General features: G+C 43.0%; 1 protein-coding gene across 1 annotated transcript in view; it reads left to right on the top strand.

Moving 5' to 3' along the window:
• kcnq1.1 (potassium voltage-gated channel, KQT-like subfamily, member 1.1) overlaps nt 1-21,910 on the top strand; it is a gene marked incomplete at both ends in the record, with an annotated part of 96,670 nt that overhangs the window by 52,304 nt on the left and 22,456 nt on the right. Inside the window, 6 exons of the mRNA XM_084437281.1 lie at nt 2,875-2,985; nt 4,837-4,932; nt 5,465-5,581; nt 5,764-5,902; nt 6,144-6,170; nt 6,523-6,579. Coding sequence (XP_084293407.1) covers nt 2,875-2,985; nt 4,837-4,932; nt 5,465-5,581; nt 5,764-5,902; nt 6,144-6,170; nt 6,523-6,579 — 547 coding nt within the window. The remainder of the gene's footprint in view (nt 1-2,874; nt 2,986-4,836; nt 4,933-5,464; nt 5,582-5,763; nt 5,903-6,143; nt 6,171-6,522; nt 6,580-21,910) is intronic.

Genomic DNA, 21,910 nt, shown 5'->3' on the forward strand with positions numbered 1-21,910 from the left:
ATTTGTTAATGCAGGTGTGTATTTGCAAGCATGTGTGGACTGTGGAGTGTTGGATCTTTGTGTGTGTATGTTTGTTTTAGGATGAGTGTGTGTGTGTTTGTGTGTATGTGTGTGCGTTGTGCCTGTAGCCTCGTGAGGCCATTCTGATCTTGCAAGCTCACATTCTGTGAGGCAATTTTGGCGTAGTGGCCAAGCTCAGTATTGCAACGTAAAGCCATGGGGCCTAAATATAATTTTTCCCGTAGACATACATGGGGAAAGAAACAGCTGTAGAAAACTCTTCTGGGTGTCACTCAAAGGACTCTTTGATATATATATTAATTATGAAGTTTTAAATTGGGTCAATTTTTCATTAGAAGCTGCCAAGAGCCAGAGTTTTACAGTTGTTTCTTTCCCCATGTACAGTAAGTATATCAGTGGCGTGGGTCCTGGCACCGCGTATGCCAGAGCCAGCAAAGCATTTACGCGCAGGGTGTGTGTGAGCCACTTCTATCGTGCGCGCTGCATTTTTTGCATGCCCTGACAGGAGGTGTCTAGGCACCAGAAGGGCCCTTGAGCAGTTACCCCAGCCAAAACGAACCTCGAACCCGGAGGCCTTTGGATACGACCGGAGCCACGTTTTGGTGCTAGAAATCCGGAACTGCATTCTAGTGTAATAGGCAGGTTAAAAAAAAAACTCTAGGAACAGGCCTACACTGTAACGATGTGCTCAATTCACATTATAAAAATCAAACAGGTGATTTATGAGATCTATACAAGAGCTATATAGGAGGCATATCTTAATGGAAACTATAGCCTAGTTAATATCAACTTCAAAATAAGAATAACAGGAGTCACGAAGGGACAGTTGACGCACGGAGAGAAGGAGAGCAATACTGTCAGAGGCACAAACCTTAATTAAGAATACAATATTTAAGGTGACACAACCAGAACAAATGACAGGACAGTCAGCACCACTACACAACACACTGGACTGCCACTTAGCACTGCCGCTTGCTTTCTCAAGTTCACGCTCTCGAACCTGATTAAATCAAGAGGGGACAGCGCAAATTGACGGTGCAAGAGGATTCTGAAGTCTCTAAATCAAGGGTCCCCTACCTTTTTTGCACCATGAGCCGTTTCATATTGGCAATATTTTTGCACTCATGGCTGATTAGGCTGATTATTCTTTAGTAGGCCTATTCCTTAGTAACTAAGTCATTTGTTGTTCTGCATAAGTTATTCTTTATGATACAGTATAATATAAACCATACAGTATAATTAGGAAACAAGGCGATTTTGTAAGCAGGAGACAGAGGGTGCATGCGCGCCTGTGTGGGACTCGGGTCAGAAGAGAGCGCTTGACAATCCTACAATCACAATCTGAGCTATAAAATGATGTTCCATGTTTATGTAATTCAAAACGCTCTCGTTTCGCCTGTCGATAAGGATTACAGCTAAGCAAGTGGGCATTTGGCAGTGCAAGAGGATTCTGAAGTCTTAAATGACTTTTAGTGTACATACAGTACAACCATAACTACTTAGTAATGTTAGACAGCTAGTTGAGATATAAGTTAACAGCCCTCCTAGGATCCGTTTCATCATTTCATGACTGAACTGCTCATAATTAATCACAAAAGCCTACCTCCTTATCTCGTAACCCAGTCCCGTTGAATCCACTTCATTTATGAGTCCTTCTCTTGCTGTTTTGCAAGTCAAGTCCAAATTAAGTCTTGAGTAGTGAAAGTGTAGCTCCACAGCCATGGACTCAAACATCGGTTGCCCTCAAATAAACACAATCTAATGCCTCGTCTCTGATTCATTAGTCCAATCCACCATCCCAGCAATCAATCATCTGAGCTGGCGCTAGTTTTGTGAAATCATTTTTCAACAAATGTTCTAGATCTCTGTTTTCCATGTTGATGTCTGCCAGTAGCTAGCTAGATAGCTAACGTGACTGTGATTGACTAGCCTTGCGTCATCAGAGTCTCCTTGGGTGATGTGAATGACGGGACAGTCATGACAAGTTTTGATTGGATAAATTGTCCCAATGTTAAAATGTCAATGGGAATTGGAATGTAAGCCACCGAGAGCAGGCATACACTACGCCCACTTTTAAGCATTTTGACAAATCACAGATTAGGTTACATTTCGACTGATGATGAAATTGTTCTCGATTTTGTATGTGTGGGCTAATTTGATTGGTAGATTTTTCATTTAGACTTGAGTTCCGTAAGCCAGAAGCCTTTTACCTGGCCTACAAAGTTAAGTAAATGACGAGCTAGTAAGACCGCTGTGAATGGACCGTAACGCGAACTGTTTATTTTCACGAGGCCTGTTAGGGGGTGACGGAGCACTAACAAAACAGTTAACACATTATGCGATAAAGCAGAATACAAGACGCATTTAAGTCAAAAACAGTCAAAGTCAAAAAAAAAGAAGAAGTTTTATTTGGATTTGGTATGGGTATGCCAGGCTTACCTTGGCATATAGGCGCAATTGGCACTGAAGTATATAGGAAAAAGGCATAGGTGGGGCCAAGAAAAAAACTACTGTACTATGCAAGTGTTGTTGGCCACAGAAGTAGGAGTCGTAGACACTTTTTTGGCGTATGCGCTGGGTGAGAAACTTTCATTGGAATGAATGTGCCGCCATCATTGAATGCCTCATCCATTAGTTTAATACATCCATGGCTTGTCATTGACACCCACTGGCAAAACCTCTAGCACATATTATTTGAGTGACCAGACTGATCGGTGGAGAGAAAAGGAATGTGAGCTCACAAGATCAGAAGATCTCACAAAGCTAGTATGCCTGTGCATATTCTGTTAGTTTGTGTCTGTGTTATGCCAACCTGGTTGAAATTGTACTTATATGTGTTCTTTGTCTCTTTAGGTGACAGTCACCACCATCGGCTATGGAGACAAAGTGCCTCAGACTTGGATTGGCAAGACTATAGCATCCTGTTTCTCCGTCTTCGCCATCTCCTTCTTTGCCCTGCCTGCAGTCAGTATCATTTTTGTCAGTTGATATATTGGTAACATGTCATAGTAATAGCACAAGCCATTTATAAAGCATTTGTATATAATAAACAAACTCTTCACAGATGATAGTGAACAGTTATATATAATCTGTAAAGAATAAATGTAATTGTAAGGCCATCTTACTATGGAAATGTCTAGAATATTACCTTAGGCTATACTATCTTAACTGGGTTCAGTCAAGGAGGAGTGGAGTAAAGAAAATATCACAGACAATGACTTAGTAGAAAAATTTAACAATTATAGCTGGCAATTTATTTACAATCAAAATAGAATGTACCTCAGAATGAATTAGAAAAACAATGGAGACCCTTCTTGGGCTAAGCACTCTCAGTTCATTACAGTGTGAAAATACAGTGCACTTCAGAATGAATTGAAAAAAATAATAAAGACCCTTCTTGGGCTAAGCACTCTCGGTTCGTTACAGTATCAAAATAAATCAGAGTTCTGATAGAAAGATAGAAAAATAGAAAAAAGGTCTACCCGGGTAGTGTCAGTGTGTGTGAATGGAGATCTACCAACTTATCTGTCCTTGTGTTGGTGTGTGCGCGCGAATGTCTCATTCTCTCTCAGTCCACGAGTGAAGGGGGACCAAGCTGTGAAGGGTAACGTCACGTCCCCTCTCTCGCGATGCGCTGTCCGCGGGCGGAGAATCGACCATACAAAAAAAACAACCTGCATAGCAGGCAATGTACAATCAATGTGTATTCTACTCTCTAAACACCAGATCTGGATTATTACTTGTTACAGGCCTAAAATCCCTTAGAAACAAACAACTAACTCATCGAAATACATTTGGGTTATACTGTAATGCCATCACTTCGAGCAACATTAGCTACAATATCTAGCACAAGCTCTGACACACAACCGAACAACAATCTCATACTAAGAATTCTCACATTTGGTTTTGTTGTAATTCAATGCATTTTATATACTCTACTCAGTCATAATACAGGTTGTGGATAACATAGAATGATGAAAATTCAAAGACACTTGTCATGGAATTTTAGAGACAACTGGCCTCTGGCCTCAAACCTTTCAGATCTCAGCTTTTGTTCTTAAAACCTATTGATCCAGTCCCCTGCCTTTTGCCATTCCAAACACCTCTGTCTTCCTCTCTTCTTTGTAATGACAAACACCCCTGCCGTGGGTTTCTCACCCCGACAGGAAACCTCACACCTCAGACTTCCCGTTTGGCCTAGGGTGACTTTTCCATTGTTCTATTGTCTCCGCATGAAATATATTCAAAGTGTACCGCGCTTTCTCATGTCACGTGTCTGTATTCTCGACCACTGTTGATGATGTCCGCCATTTTCTTATGACGTGTAGAGATGGGTTAGCCAACCAAATCTCTGATAGCGTCACATCCATGTATTGAACGAATATAAGGCCGCGCAAGACGAGCCTACTTCACTTCTGTTCGGATGAACCACTCTCTGATTTATCCTGAGGTCCTTTTGCAATCGTATTGTTTTCTTAATAAATCAGACTGAACCTTTTGTGCGAAACTTGGCAAATCCTTTTTTACTTTAGATCAAATAATTCCAGTACACACTCGACATGTTTAGACATGTTTTATTCTGTCTGGGTCTGTAGAAGTAAGACAAATAATAGCATTTAAATCTGTCACAAAAAAATGATTAAATTATCACCATTCCTCTTTGCACTCTTCATTCCTTTAATTAATACATTTCTTGCCTCTAAATTATACTAGACGTTATGACAATTATAACAATACATTTTATTTACATATTCAGCGTATTGCATGTGTTTATATGCATGTTTAAGAGTGCCCATACATTTGCTTAAATTGTAGGGTATCTTGGGCTCTGGCTTCGCACTTAAGGTGCAACAGAAACAGAGACAGAAGCACTTCAACAGACAGATCCCTGCTGCTGCCTGTCTCATTCAGGTGAGTCTGACACAACATTTAAAGGCACCATGGACTAAACTACAACTGTAGTTATCATACAAGACCCTCTGTAAATCGTACAAGACCCTTATCTAAGAACAGGTTAATGTGTCTGCTTATGACCTCCGCCCTAGCGAAAGTGCAGGGAGGGGGCACATTAAGTGGGGGAACTGTGGCCTGCCCCAGGGTATTTTGAGTGTCAAACACTTCATTTCCATATTCTGGTGAATTTTCATGCACCAATTTGTGCTGGATTAGTCTGCTGTCAGCTAGCTAGAGATTAGATAACTTGAATGCCAACATGGCCTTTTAGAACTCTGTCCACAACACATAGCTACATAGTTACTAACAATGCAGACTAAAAATGATGGTTACATTACTTATCTAGGTTTTTTTAAAGTTTTTTTTTACTTCCCATCGGCATGTTGTGTAAGTTGTTTGTTTTCTGTCTTGCATATTTTTGTTTCATTTTTACATTTGTGTCATATCATGTTTATTATTTGGTGGATTCCATGCTCTCCTTTTGTCCCAGACATGCTGGAGATGCTTTGCTTTGGAGAACCCAGACTCAGCCACCTTCAAGATGTTTGTGAGGAAGAGACCCATCCGTATCAGCTCCTCCGTGTCCAGCCCTAAGCCCAAGAAAACAGTCAGCACTTACTCTTCTCACTCCATATGCACTTATGAGGCCTGAATTTGCTGGAGCTAAATTCTTCAGATCGAAGCAAAATTTACAGTACCATGATACTCAGAATATTGAGCTTTGGAAATATTGATACTCTATGCTCCTATCTGACCTGTATGCTATTATCTGACAAACTTTGCCACCAGGTGAAGATGAGAAGAAAGCTGAAGAGCAATGAGAAGGATTATGGCCCCAGTTCTCCCACTGTTCCCAGCATCACCTATGACTCTGTATTTGACAGCGGTAAGGAGCTGAGCTCTGATGTCTACAGCACTGTGTGCACAGGTAGGAGAAGTGTAAAGTACTGTATGTTGCGGGGTTTTGCTCATGCAATTCCCAATTGGCCATTAGTCTTTACCCTTAGCCAGCTGGCATCAAGTTTGAGTGCTCAGGCTAAATTGGTGTTTAATTGTCTTCGTGGGACAGTGCTCTTTCTAGCAAATCAGCTCTGTACGATTATCTTTTGACTTGACTTTCTTTCTCTCTTCCTCCATTTACCTTCCCATTGTGTCTGTCTTTCACTAAGCTGGAGCCAATACCCTGGGAGGATGTGGTGAGCTGCTGTTAGTGTCCACTTCCTGCACACGTTCTCCCATCCAATCCCTATCTCTGTTACTGTCCTCTTCTCTGATCACTATGACGGCCACTGTCTTCTTGTCCAATCACTGTCACAATCTCACTTACCAAGTCGACACTTTTGATATTCATTTTATGGATTCATATACGTATACATCTTTTGTGGTAAACGCCATTGCTCTGTACACTGGGATTACAGGAATTGTTTAACACCCGCCAGAGTCTGTAGTCAGCATCCATTTACATCCTATCAGAGTTCAGAACCTTTTCATTTAATAAAGACTTAATCATGACTGTGTTTGTGAGCTCTCCTGTCTTCTGTCTCTCAGAACACCAGCAGACTTGGACATCTCTATCCTCACTTCAGTTCAGCTCACCACCACCAGGTAACCTGGTTATGTCTGAATGTGTGTAAGGTTAAGTGTAAATTTGTGTAAGTAGTGTGTCTGAGTGTGTGTGTGTGTGTGTGCGCGTGTGTGTGTGTGTGTGTGTGTGTGTGTGTGTGTGTGTGTGTTAGGGATGTCACAATACCAGAATTTTGAACTTCTAAATTTAAACTACTACCCGCAAGCTACCAGATATATGAATAGCCTATATATAATTTGATTAATTTCCAGCCTCTCTGTCAATATAGCTTATTTTAAATTAACTATGATTGATTCCTTTTGGTATGTTATTCAGACCTATACAGCATTGTTATAATTACAACAAATTTGGACATATTACCCCCAACATTAACACCCTGACATTATACTTACTTTGGATTGGTTGAGGCTCCACTCTGGTCCCATATGCCTGGAGCACCTGTTGCCTCCTCATTGAGTCGGAAGTTGAAACAAACAGACACACACTTTTGTTTGAAGATAACTGTCCGTTCAGGATAACATACATGATACAAATTGGCTGATGTGTTTTGTAATGTTACTTCCCAAACATACAGTAGACATTTCAAAAGTAAGTTGTCAGATGGCCAAACCTGCCACTGCAGCTACTCTCCCAGGCCTCTATGGGTTTGACGGACCACGGCCTGTGAGAACAGTTACACTCCTCGTCAGTGGTGTTCCACACTCTCTCATACACACACAAGCATACCCACTGCTAAGTAATCTACAATATCCGTGTCCAGTCAATGTCACTTGTTAGCTAAGAAAAGCTAGCATGCCAAAAGGCTAGCCAAGTCAGAAAAACTAGCTAGCTAGGTATCCAACGTTATCTAGGTTATTAGGATCCCGCTCTCGGTTTCCAGGCAGACCAGGGAAATACCAACTATGTTAGCTACGTGATAAAGCTAGGGACTAACATACATCAAAATTAACTGGCCTCACATTAGCTCAATTAGTTGGCTACGTCTGCTAACGTTACTCAACATTACTGATCCAACACTGTTAACGTTACATAAGTAAGCTTGCTATACTCTACATCCAGTTTCAAGTTGAAATTGTCAAATATGGACTCAATATACATGCTAGCTAACAGCCAGAGTCCTCTGCTACGGCTACGGTTTCTGGAGCTCTGGAGCCTGGCTGTACGATCGCGAACTTTTGAACAAAATAAATACCACATACGAGCAAATATGACCTGCTCCGCTATATTCAATCAATCAAAGCTTTATTTGTATAGCGCATTTCATACCCAGAGGCAACACAGTGCGCTTTACAGAGAACAAGGGAGGTGGGCAGACGTCCCACCCCTACATATTCCAGAGGGAAGCAAAAAAACAGTATCCCCCGGGGGCCAGATAAGTGAGCTGTAAAAAAATCTTCCCTGACCCCTCTCAACAAGGCGATCGAGCAAGCTCCTGGAGTATGTTTGTCTACCGGCTAAGAACATTAATAAAGCAATAAATAACATTAAATTACATTTTCAGAGTAAGAGAGGCTAATAACATCATAGAAGAGACATGGCAAACACTGGTGTATGTCTGTGTGTGCGTGAATGTGCCTGGGCATTCAATGAAACTGTTTAAACTAAGATGCCTGGATAAAGAAATAATTTTTCTAAACAATATATTTGACAGAATATAAAATAACCAAAGGTTCGAGGTCTGGGTAACTGAACGCCTTTTCGCCTCAGCGTAACGACGTAACCCACGCATTCCCATCACCTGACTCGAGTAGCATGCTAGATTTTTCTCGCCTGCTATATCGTTTTCTTGGAGTAGTAGGTACTATATAGCATGCTACTTCTCGCCTGCTATATAGCAGGTAGCAGGCATTTCGGACACAGCCTGTTAGCTAACTATACTAGCTTATCTTACAGGCTTACCTAGCTAATACAACTCCAAAGGAAAATGTCATGTCAAAAATAAGTTTCTCACCACAACGAGGTTAGAGCTTTCCTGAGGTGCTGTTGCAAAAACTCGTTGAGTAATAACGGACATACAAATTAAAATCTCAATGCTCTGCGCAAGCGCAAAGAAATGTACACACTAGTCCCAAAGACATGACATGTTGTAGTCAATATTTTAGCAAATATGGGGCATACAGACAAATAAACTCCAAATATGTTAAATAAAAGCTTTTTGTATCTAATGTGTTTGTTACTAATATATATATATATATATATATATTTATACCATGGCCTGGGTTAATACTCTTTCCTGATTGGCCAGCAGACGTGCGTTAAAACCGTGTATACGCACACGTAGTTCGGCTGAAGTTTAATTACCGATCTAAATTAATGCGCCGGCTTTGACAGCAACCCAAATGAGCTAATCCCATAGCCTGCTGTACCATTGCTAGCTAGCCATGAACGAAGTGTTGGATACTGCATATTTGCTGTGCAACGCATCCATTGTCCAGTTGTCAAATCCTTTTGCCAACAAACTCTTTATGATAGCCAGACACCTCACTGTCCCTAAATCAAAAACTGTTTTTTCACTTCGTGTTATAACGTGGTGGTGCACGTTAGTGGTGTAGTAGCCAGATATGATTTTGTAACGTCAGTCTAAGAGTTGCAGTAAAAGAAGACAGACGTATGGAAAACGGTCTCCGCCTCGTTTATTCATTTACAATATATACGGCATCCAAATATATCACAGTGTGAAGAGACAATTGCTGGATTCTAATACCCTGTTGCTTCACATAATGATATGACACAGCCCGTCCTCGCAAATCAACTCGCAATGAACGTAAGATACGACTGACAGTGATATACCACGACATGAAAACAATACTTTTGGAGTTGAGGACAATCTGGCAATCATACATAGTTTGTTGGCAACTAGGTTTGACAGCTGGACGATTTATATGTTGCACAGCAAATATACAGTAGCCTACATTGCTAGGCTCATTGTTTGGTTGCTAGGTCGTATCAAGGGTTGAGAGACATTGCTGAAAGAAAAGGTAATGGACACTTTCCATTTCACTTACGTTCCAAACCCATGTTAACTATTGGATGTCATCGCTGTTCCGCCAAGAAATATGATATGCAATTTGTAATTCCATAGCAACGTGATTTAGCAGTTAGGGACTATAATGACACTCCGCAATGAGCAACACATAAATAACATTTCTTTATATTTTAATGTAGAAAATGCGAGTAAATGGCACATATTTATTTGTCTTTGGCATGTGGGGCCATGGTATAAGCGGGATAATCATAGGTGTGCGTTTAACGGTTTTATGGCACTTCGCGGAGGTTCTTCGCCTCCACGTCATGCCTTAAAACCGTTTAACGCACACCTTCTCATTGATTATCCCTTACATTTATATATATATATAGTGTCTCTGTTTTTATAACTTTTATAACTGTGATTGTTTCAGCACTTTGAGATTGTTTCACAATGAAAAGTATGTTAGCCTATAAATAAAATGAATTATGATTGTTATTATTATTATTAATCTCTATTCAAGAAAATGTCCATTAGCCTATAGAAATCACCAGATCCTGGCACTTACCTGCGTACAGTATACAGTACCCTATCAATATCTTACCCAAAACAAGACCAATGGCAAAATCTGTCGTAAATATTGCACCACATATTTTATTTTAAAAAGGGTCAATATGCTACTGATAGTGCCTGTACTAGATTACATCACAGATTCAGATCTTGTATATGACATGCAAAGTCTTCAATTAATAATATAGGCCTATGTGCATCAAATACTAAGTTGATACTTGTTGGGTTAATATGTGTATCTAGTAACATCACATAATGCAAAAAATCCTTTCAACATTAACCCTTCAGCATTCTTGGGGTCATCACAAGAGATGTGCCATAGATACAATTGAAAAATATTGAGCTCAGATATTTCAAGACGTGACATTTGGAACACATCCATGACAAATAATATGTTGTATCCTATATGCCACATCTTGTATATTGAGTCCATATTTGACAAGAAACCCTGAATGTGGGTGAATTGAACACTTCTCTGGTCTGGAATACATTTTAGAGACATAAATACATTTTGGCATGGCTTCAATGTATCTTCAAAATGTAATCTTAAGATCCCATGTATTCCAAATGTATTTTCAAAATGTATTCTAGAGGAGTGAGGAGAAGAGAGACAATACAGGAGTGATGAGAGGAGAGACAATACAGGAGTGATGAGAGGAGAGACACTAGAGGAGTGAGGAGAGACACTAGAGGAGTAAGGAGAGACACTAGAGGAGTGAGGAGAGGAAAGACACTAGAGGAGTGAGGAGAGGAGAGACACTAGAGGAGTGAGCAGAGGAGAGACACTAGAGGAGTAAGGAGAGACACTAGAGGAGTTAGAAGAGGAGAGACACTAGAGGAGTGAGGAGAGGAGAGACACTAGAGGAGTGAGGAGAGGAAAGACACTAGAGGAGTGAGGAGAGAAGAGACACTAGAGGAATGGGGAGAGAAGAGGCACTACAGGAGTGAGGAGAGACAGCAACATGAGACGAGAGGAGGAAAGACATTGACTGATATGAGGAACAGGAGAGGAGAGACTACAGGAGTAAGGAGAGGAGCGACAGCAGAGGAATGAGGAGAGGCACTACAGGAGTGAGGAGAGACAGACAGCAACATGAGAGGAGAGGAGGAAACACATTGGCTGACGTAAGGAACAGGAGAGGAGAGACTACAAGAGTGAGGAGAGAGGAGAGACAGCAACAGAGAATACAGTGAAAGGAACATATATATATATAAAACAAACTAACACATGTACAACAAGAAGAGGGGAGAGGAAAGACATTGACATAAAGAGAGACAACAGATGAGTGAGGAGAGCAACAAAGAAAGCAAATGAGGAGAGATTTGACAGGAGAAGAATAGGAGGAGAGAAGAGGGATAGAGACAGATAGCAATAGGAGAGGAGATGATCATTACAGAGACAATAATAGGTGATATATTTTAGTAGTTGTTGGACTGATGACTGTGTGTGTGAGTGAGAGAGAGACAGACAGAACTGAGGAGGCACTATGATTTTTGTAAGCAATTTGACACATTAAATATGTCAATATTTGGAGCTGTTGAGTGGTGTGGATCATTTGGCAATATACTGATGTGGCCTAAGTAAGAATACTGGCAATCTGGAAAAGATTGGAGCACTACGGGCCTGTATCGTCCATATTTTACAAAGAAAACATTCAACTATATGGAAAGAGTGTATTTACAATTATATAGAAACGTCTCCTGAACCTCTTTGCACCACAAGTATATCGTTTTTGGCTTTAATCTATGGTTTGTGTCCTTCACACATTTACACCAATAGGACGGGCCTCATTTGATTTGTCTGTTTTACGTGCTGGATGCACTAGTTGCCTGTTGTTGACATACTATTACACATACTATACTAATACAATACATTCACTATAACATTATCATAGTATTACTATAGGATTGTTGTATGGTGTGTTCTAAAAACAACTACAGAAACACTATATAATAAACTGTAGTAATACTATTGAAAATAATATAGGAATACTATATATTCACTATAACATCATTATAGTGATACTATAGGAATGTGTAATAGTTTGTTTCTAAAAAATAACTACACTAGAGGAGTGAGGAGAGAAGAGACACTAGAGAAGTGAGGAGAGAAGAGACACTAGAGAAGTGAGGAGAGAAGAGACACTAGAGAAGTGAAGAGACACTAGAGGAATGAGGAGAGACACTAGAGGATGAGGAGAGACACTAGAGGAATGAGGAGAGACACTAGAGGAATGAGGAGAGAAGAGACACTAGAGGAATGAGGAGAGACACTAGAGGAATGAGGAGAGAAGAGACACTAGAGGAATGAGGAGAGACACTAGAGGAATGAGGAGAGAAGAGACACTAGAGGAATGAGGATAGACACTAGAGGAATGAGGAGAGACACTAGAGGAATGAGGAGAGACTAGAGGAATGAGGAGAGACACTAGAGGAATGAGGAGAGACACTAGAGGAATGAGGAGAGACTAGAGGAATGAGGATAGAAGAGACACTAGAGGAATGAGGAGAGACACTAGAGGAATGAGGAGAGACACTAGAGGAATGATGAGAGAAGAGACACTAGAGGAATGAGGAGAGACACTAGAGGAATGAGGAGAGACACTAGAGGAATGAGGAGAGACACTAGAGGAATGAGGAGAGACACTAGAGGAATGAGGAGAGAAGAGACACTAGAGGAATGAGGAGAGACACTAGAGGAATGAGGATAGAAGAGACACTAGAGGAATGAGGAGAGACACTAGAGGAATGAGGATAGAAGAGACACTAGAGGAATGAGGAGAGACACTAGAGGAATGAGGAGAGACACTAGAGGAATGAGGATAGAAGAGACACTAGAGGAATGAGGAGAGACACTAGAGGAATGAGGAGAGACACTAGAGGAATGAGGAGAGAAGAGACACTAGAGGAATGAGGAGAGACACTAGAGGAATGAGGAGAGACACTAGAGGAATGAGGAGAGACACTAGAGGAATGAGGAGAGACACTAGAGGAATGAGGAGAGACACTAGAGGAAGGAGGAGAGAAGAGACACTAGAGGAATGAGGAGAGACACTAGAGGAATGAGGAGAGACACTAGAGGAATGAGGAGAGAAGAGACACTAGAGGAATGAGGAGAGACACTAGAGGAATGAGGAGAGACACTAGAGGAATGAGGAGAGACACTAGAGGAATGAGGAGAGACACTAGAGGAATGAGGAGAGACACTAGAGGAATGAGGAGAGACAGCAACATGAGACGAGAGGAGGAAAGACATTGACTGATATTAGGAACAGGAGAGGAGAGACTACAAGAGTGAAGAGAGAGGAGACAGCAACAGAGAATACAATGATGAACATATAAAATGTATATATATAAAACAAACAAACATTTACAACAAGAAGAGGGGAAAGGAAAGACATTGACATAAAGAGAGACAACAGATGAGTGAGAAGAGCAACAAAGAAAGCAAATGAGGAGAGAGTTGACAGGAGAAGAATAGGAGGAGAGAAGAGAGATAGCAATAGGAGAGGAGATGATCATTACAGAGACAATAATAGGTGATATATTTTATATTTTTATTTTGAGTAGTTGGACTGATGACTGTGTGTGTGAGTGAGAGAGAGAGAGACAGAACTGAGGAGGCACTATGATTTTTGTAAGCAATTTGACACATTAAATATGTCAATATTTGGAGCTGTTGATTGGTGTGGATCATTTGGCAATATACTGATGTGGCCTAAGTAAGAATACTGGCAATCTGGAAAAAATTGGAGCACTATGGGCCTGTATTGTCAATATTTTACAAATACTATAGTAATAATATACATTCACTATAACATCATTATAGTGATACTATAGGAATGTGTAATAGTTTGTTTCAAAAAAATAACAAAAGAAACACTATAGTATAATATATATAGTATTAATATTATAGGGCTACTATAGCTGATAAAATAGCACTACAGAAAAAAAACTATAGTAATGCCATAGCTGGTGAAACATACTATAGAACAATACAAACTTACTATAGAACACTATACAATTCTTATGGTATACTCTAGTAATACTATAGTCTGTTTTCGTAAGGGGTTGACCAGTCTGAGTTATGTTTTTGTCAGGAAACAGGATTGAAATACACACATTGGCCCATTCCCAAACCACCCCCTACCCACTCCCACTCCGCCACCGAGTGTCCCTCCAAATGAAGTGTCACACGCAGCTGTGGAGGGCACTCTCAATCGAGGGGGAGGGTATATAAATGGAAAGCCAAATGTTGGACGGACTCCCTACTCCACCGGAACCGACTGGGACAGGGCCGTCACCATGGCATGTTTAGTTGATTTATGGGAAAATGTTTGATTTATATATAATACAAATATAAATCACTATAATTAAATCCATGTATGATGAGAAATGGTCAAAAATCCAAACACAAATATGTTTTTGCAAATGAACTCTAATTAAATGAATATTATAACACTGTCCCGAGACAAATACATAAATAAATTAATAGGCTTGCTATTTAAGGGGTTGACAGCCCACTCGCACTCCAAGCGCACTCCGTGTTAATTGGTTTGGGACGGCCCTTAACATGGCGTGAACACGCAAACGGAGGGGGAGTGGATAGGGCGAGGGCTTAGGGGGTGGTTTGAGATTGGGCCATTTAGTAGGATAGCAAAATGGAGTAACCTATTTTGATCAAAACAATATTTTGAAGGTAAACTCACATTAACCAGACGCCTCCCTTTTATAGGGATGAAAAGAGACAAGCAAATGGCTCGCAGCTGCCAGTCAGCTGTTTAGGAAAGACAAATTGTTATCCAATATTTCAGAGTACTCAGCCTTCCTGCAGACCCTGAGTGGAGTCCTTTTGGGGGCTCCTGCAGGGGACTCCAGTGTCCTACTGGGGGACTTCAATGCACACGTAGGCAATGATGGAGAAACTTGGAGGGGCGTGATTGGGAGGCATGGCCACCACGATCTGAACCCGAGTGGTGTTTTGTTGTTGGACTTCTGTGCTAGTCACGGTTTGTCCATAACAAACACCATGTTCGAACACAAGGATGCCCACAAGTACACCTGGCATCAGAACACCTTAGGCCGAAGGTCGATGATCGATTTTGTTATCGTATCATCTGATCTGAGGCCATGCGTTTTGGACACTCGGGTAAAGAGAGGGGCAGAGCTGTCCACTGATCACCATCTGGTGGTGAGCTGGTTTCGATGGCGGGGGAAACTTCTGGACAGACCTGGAAAACCCAAGCGTGTAGTGAGGGTGAACTGGGAACGTCTGGAGGAAGAGCCTGTCCGGAGAGATTTCAATTGCCACCTCCGGCAGAGCTTCTCAGGCATCCCTGTGGAGGTTGGGGACATCGAGCATGAGTGGTCGGTGTTCAAAGCCTCCATTGCTGAAGCTGCGGCTGGGAGCTGTGGCCTGAGGGCCATAGGTACCTCAAGGGGCGGTAACCCTCGGACACCGTGGTGGACAGCGGTGGTCAGGGAAGCCGTCCGACTGAAGAAGGAGGCCTTCCGGGTTATATTAGCCCGGGAGACCCCAGAAACAGTTGCAGGGTATCGACTTGCCCGGAGGGCTGCGGCTTCGGCCGTGACCAAGGCAAAGCAGCGGGTGTGGGAGGAGTTCGGAGAAACCATGGAGAAGGACTTTCGGTCGGCACCAAAGTGTTTCTGGAAGACCATCAGACACCTCAGGAAGGGAAAGCGGGGGACCATCCAAGCTGTATACAGCAAGGAGGGGACACTGCTGACCTCAACTGAGGAGGTTGTTGAGCGTTGGAAGGAGCACTTTGAGGAACTCCTGAACCCGACTAATCCACCCTCTACGAACGAGGCAGAGCCGGAAGATGATGGGGGGTCGTCAATGTCCTTGGAGGAGGTCACTGAGGTAGTCAAACAACTCCACAGTGGCAGAGCCCCAGGGACTGATGAGATCCGTCCAGAAATGCTGAAGGCGCTGGGTGTAGAGGGGCTGTCTTGGTTGACACGCCTCTGTAACATTGCGTGGAAGTCTGGGTCAGTGCCGAAGGAGTGGCAGACTGGGGTGGTGGTCCCCATATTCAAAAAAGGGGACCAGAGGGTGTGTGCGAATTATAGAGGCATCACATTACTCAGCCTCCCAGGGAAAGTTTACTTCAAGGTGCTGGAAAGGAGGGTCCGGCCGATAGTCGAACCTCAGATCGAAGAGGAACAATGCGGATTTCGTCCTGGTCGTGGAACTACCGACCAGCTCTTCACTCTCGCAAGGATCTTGGAGGGGGCTTGGGAGTTTGCCCAACCTGTCTACATGTGTTTTGTGGACTTGGAGAAGGCTTACGACCGGGTCCCTCGAGAGGTCCTGTGGAGGGTTATGCGGGAGTATGGGGTGAGGGGGTCCCTACTTAGGGCCATCCAATCCCTGTACACCCAGAGCGAGAGCTGTGTCCGGGTCCTCGGCAGTAAGTCGTCTTCCTTTCCGGTGGGTGTTGGCCTCCGCCAGGGCTGCGCTTTGTCACCAATCCTGTTTGTGATTTTCATGGACAGGATATCGAGGCGTAGCCGGGGGGAGGTGGGTTTGCAGTTCGGTGAGCTGGGGATCACGTCACTGCTTTTTGCAGATGATGTGGTCCTGATGGCATCAGCTGCCTGCGACCTCCAGCACTCTCTGGATTGGTTCGCAACTGAGTGTGAAGCGGCTGGGATGAGAATAAGCACTTCTCAATCTGAGGCCATGGTTCTCAGCAGGAAACCGGTGGCCTGTCCGCTCCGAGTAGGAAATGAGTCCTTACCCCAAGTGAAGGAGTTCAAGTATCTGGGGGTCTTGTTCACGAGTGAGGGAACCATGGAGAGGGAGTTTGGCCGGAGAATTGGAGCAGCTGGTGCGGTTCTGCAGTCGCTTTACCGCACTGTTGTGACGAAAAGAGAGCTGAGCCAAAAGGCAAAGCTCTCGATCTACCGGTCTATCTTCGTCCCCACCCTCACCTATGGTCATGAAGGATGGGTCATGACCGAAAGAACGAGATCACGGATACAAGCGGCCGAAATGAGTTTTCTCCGGAGGGTGGCTGGGGTCTCCCTGAGAGATCGGGTGAGAAGTTCAGTCATCCGGGAGAGACTCGGAGTAGAGCCGCTGCTCCTTTGCGTCGAAAGGAGCCAGTTGAGGTGGTTCGGGCATCTAGTGAGGATGCCTCCTGGGCGCCTCCCTAGGGAGGTGTTCCAGGCGTGTCCGGCTGGGAGGAGGCCGCGGGGTAGACCCAGGACTAGGTGGCGGGACTACATCTCCGCACTGGCCTGTGAGCGGCTAAAGATTCCCCAGGCAGAGCTGGTTGATGCTGCTAGGGAAAGGGATGTCTGGGGCCCCCTGCTGGAGCTGCTGCCTCCGCGACCTGACCCTGGATAAGCGGATGAAGATGATGATGAATATTTTACCCTGAAAGGGAAGAAAAACAATGACAGTTGTTACAGAACACAAATGGTTTTTCAAACATCCATCCATCCATCCATCTTCATCCGCTTATCCGGGGTCGGGTCGCGGAGGCAGCAGCTCCAGCAGGGGGCTCCAGACATCCCTTTCCCTGGCAGCATCAACCAGCTCTGCCTGGGGAATCTTTAGTCGCTCACAGGCCAGTGCGGAGATGTAGTCCCGCCACCTAGTCCTGGGTCTACCCTGCGGCCTCCTCCCAGCCGGACACGCCTGGAACACCTCCCTAGGGAGGCGCCCAGGAGGCATCCTCACTACATGCCCGAACCACCTCAACTGGCTCCTTTCGACGCAAAGGAGCAGCGGCTCTACTCCGAGTCTCTCCCGGATGACTGAACTTCTCACCCGATCTCTCAGGGAGACCCCAGCCACCCTCCGGAGAAAACTCATTTCGGCCGCTTGTATCCGTGATCTCGTTCTTTCGGTCATGACCCATCCTTCATGACCATAGGTGAGGGTGGGGACGAAGATAGACCGGTAGATCGAGAGCTTTTCCTTTTGGCTCAGCTCTCTTTTCGTCACAACAGTGCGGTAATGCGACTGCAGAACCGCACCAGCTGCTCCGATTCTCCGGCCAAACTCCCTCTCCATGGTTCCCTCACTCGTGAACAAGACCCCCAGATACTTGAACTCCTTCACTTGGGGTAAGGACTCATTTCCTACTCGGAGCGGACAGGCCACCGGTTTCCTGCTGAGAACAATGGCCTCAGATTTAGAAGTGCTTATTCTCATCCCAGCCGCTTCACACTCAGTTGCGAACCTATCCAGAGAGTGCTGGAGGTCGCAGGCAGATGATGCCATCAGGACCACATCATCTGCAAAAAGCAGCGACGTGATCCCCAGCTCACCGAACTGCAAACCCACCTCCCCACAGCTACGCCTCGATATCCTGTCCATGAAAATCACAAACAGGATTGGTGACAAAGCGCAGCCCTGGCGGAGGCCAACCCCCACCAGAAAGGAAGACGACTTACTGCCGAGGACCCGGACACAGCTCTCGCTCTGGGTGTACAGGGATTGGATGGCCCTAAGTAGGGACCCCCTCACCCCATACTCCCGCATAACCCTCCACAAGACCTCTCGAGGGACCCGGTCGAAAGCCTTCTCCAAGTCAACAAAACACATGTAGACAGGTTGGGCAAACTCCCAAGCCCCCTCCAAGATCCTTGCGAGAGTGAAGAGCTGGTCGGTAGTTCCACGACCAGGACGAAATCCGCATTGTTCCTCTTCGATCTGAGGTTCGACTATCGGCCGGACCCTCCTTTCGAGCACCTTGGAGTAAACTTTCCCTGGGAGGCTGAGTAATGTGTTTTTCAAACAAAACATCAAATTCTAGCCCTCTTTTTGTAAGACAAACAAAGAGATAGACACAACAGAAAATATTTCTCTCATGGTGACTCAGCCAGAAAATAGAACCATTTCTATTAACAAAAGTCAGTCAAAAAGTTGTCAGTCAGAGAGTTCAAATACCCATTTAAACACCCATTTCATAACGTAAGTAGAGAGAGTAGGCTATGTATCCAATTATTCAGAGAAAACGTACAGTACATCTAAACAAAAACATTCTCTTGTCTAGTCTTTAGAACTCCCGCTTACCTTGAAACAACATCTATTTTTCATCTCTCTCTCTCAAGTAGCCCATCTGCTCCTCACATTCTTAACCAAAGTTAAATCACTCATCATACATTTAACTTTAAAACACATTCTAAATTTCCTGTCTGCTGCTACATTCCTCTTCCCCTTACTCCCATTGCTTCATATGAAGAACGCTCACACAATACATATTTACAAAAATACATTATAGTATCAAACAGTACCACAGATTCAAAGACCGGACTGAAGCATGAATGGTTCCGTGTACCATAATCAAAACAGAAATCAATACTGAATACTGCCAAAGGCTCAATTAATACTAACAATGTTGTCATATTCTATTGAAAAGAATAATGCACAACAACCAAATTACAGTTCAATTTTAACAGAGAACGTACCTCGCAGAGTTGTCCACAAAGAAAGTTGCTAAGATTTATTAACCCATGACGCGAGCTAGCATCCGGCGTATCACGTTTAAGATGAAAGTAAAAAAAAAAAAAAAAAAAATTGTCATATTATTGGAGCTATAATGCTCGGAAGTATAGACAGGTGTGATGAAGGAGCTATTTGGTCGGGAACACAAACTGAGCAGGCGAGCCTACCCACGCGTATAGCGGCATATCTCAATAAAGGCTTTTAAACTTGTTGACAGTTACTTTTTTGAAGCGCATCTTTAAGAAGACACTTTAGAAAATGTTCAGGAATGAGGTCCAATGTTATTATTTGAAGTGTCTACTCTTGTTTGGGTTATGATTTGAAATGTCTACTTTTTGGGGGGGAATTTGATTTGATTTGATTCACTTTATTTATCCCGAAGGAAATTAAAATGCCACTTAGCTCATAAAGCTCATAAAACAGCCATAAAAACAACACAAGACAACAATACACATATAGAAACATACAAGATAAGGACAGACCAAAAACATCAGACATGTACGTTGTTAAAAACCTGGGAACCTGTAGGCTAAACATTGAAGACAGTTTAAGTTATCATACATTAGCCTATTATCCGCTTGCTGTTTTTTGCGTGACTCCTGTTAGCCTATTATTATTTCCAAATTTATATTAACTATAGTATCCACTAAGATAGGCTACTATATAACTCAAACTCGTAAATCACTTGTATGATTGGTTTAATGTGAAGTTAACACAGTGTTACAGTGTAGCCCTATTCATCGTTTTAAAAAAAGCTTCCGGATCTGTCTATTAAACTAGAACGCAGGTCTGGATTTTGACCTCCAAAACGTAGCTCCGGACGTATCGATCCGCCTCCGGGTTCAAGCTTAGTTTTGGCCGTGGTAGTGTAATTGCTAGGCACAAATTAAGGTATTTTTCAGGAAAAATGGCGAAAAACGTAGTAGTGTAATCGTGGTCTTAAACTCCGTGACTGAAGGAAGAACCTCAACCTTTAGAGTCTGTTGTAAGGTATTCCAAGTATAAGGAGAATCATGGAAAAAAGCAGCCCTTCCAAGTTCAGAATAAACTCGAGAAACCCTGAGAACAAGCCAATCATTAGATCGGGTCTAGCTCCAGTCCAACAGAGACAAGGTGGAAGGTGGAAGTTTACCAATAATGGTTTTGAAAATAAACAAATACCAGTGATAGTTACGCCTTAAAGAAAGAGCAGGCCAGTCTACCTCATGATAAAGAACACAGTGGCGAGTGTCATATCTATCACCTGTAATAAATCTTAGGGCGGAGTGGTAGACAGAGTCCAAGGGTTTCAAGGTTTTCATGGAAGCATGTCTATAGATAGGTTCACCATTGTCTATGGTTTCTGTACAGGAAACCAATTTTCTGCCGCAGGTTAGAGGCTAGATTATCTACATGAAACTTGAAAGACAGTTTATCATCCAACCACAAACCTAGATATTTGTACTCCGGGACACACTCAATATGGAGGCCATTAGCTGTTGAAAGGTGGAGTCGATCAAATCAATAGTCCTGGCTCTAGAGAACAACATAAACTTAGATTTGCTAGGATTTAGGACTAGTTTAAGATTGGTGAGAGCTCCTTGTAGTACATTAAAAGCAAGTTGCAGATTAACAATGACTTCCTGAACACTATCCGCAATACAGTAGACAACTGTATCATCAGCAGATAAATGAACATGACAGCCAGTTAGTGTAGAGACAATATCATTAATATAGATAGTGAAAAGGACAGGACCCAACACTGATCCCTGGGGCACACCTTTAGCTAGAGACAGGAAATCAGATTGAATGTTAACCGATTTCACACATTGATAACGGATCATCCTGAAACCAGTCACAAGCATCTCTATCCAAGCCAATACTAGATAGTCTGTTTAAAAGTAGCTGGTGATCGACTGTATCAAATGCTTTTGAGAGATCTGCAAAGTGATTATACAGTATTTTAAGTATGTTCATTTATACACTCAATACTTGGTGGGGGGTCCTTTTGCACAAATGACTGCATCAACGTGGAGCAACATGGAGGCAATCAGCTTTGAAATATTTCACTTCATGTGTAATGAATTAAAAGTTGAAGTGTCATGTAGACAGTCTGGCCTCTAAACTGAGGCAGAAAATTTGCTAATTACAGAACACTTGCTGTGTCTCCAACATGTCAGTGTCAGTTCCGTCAATCCTGGTAGACCAAACACCAACTTCGACACCAGGCTCTCTGAACTCTCACAACAGGCTTTCATGAATGGTGGGGGAGGGGGGGGGGAGCTGAATCATTATTGTGTTACCTCAATCTGCGGATTTGGCGATTAGATAGCGAAACAGACATTTATTTATA

Source organism: Borostomias antarcticus (assembly GCF_949987555.1).
Source record: "Borostomias antarcticus genome assembly, chromosome: 4".
In the NCBI taxonomy this organism is placed as follows: domain Eukaryota; kingdom Metazoa; phylum Chordata; class Actinopteri; order Stomiiformes; family Stomiidae; genus Borostomias; species Borostomias antarcticus.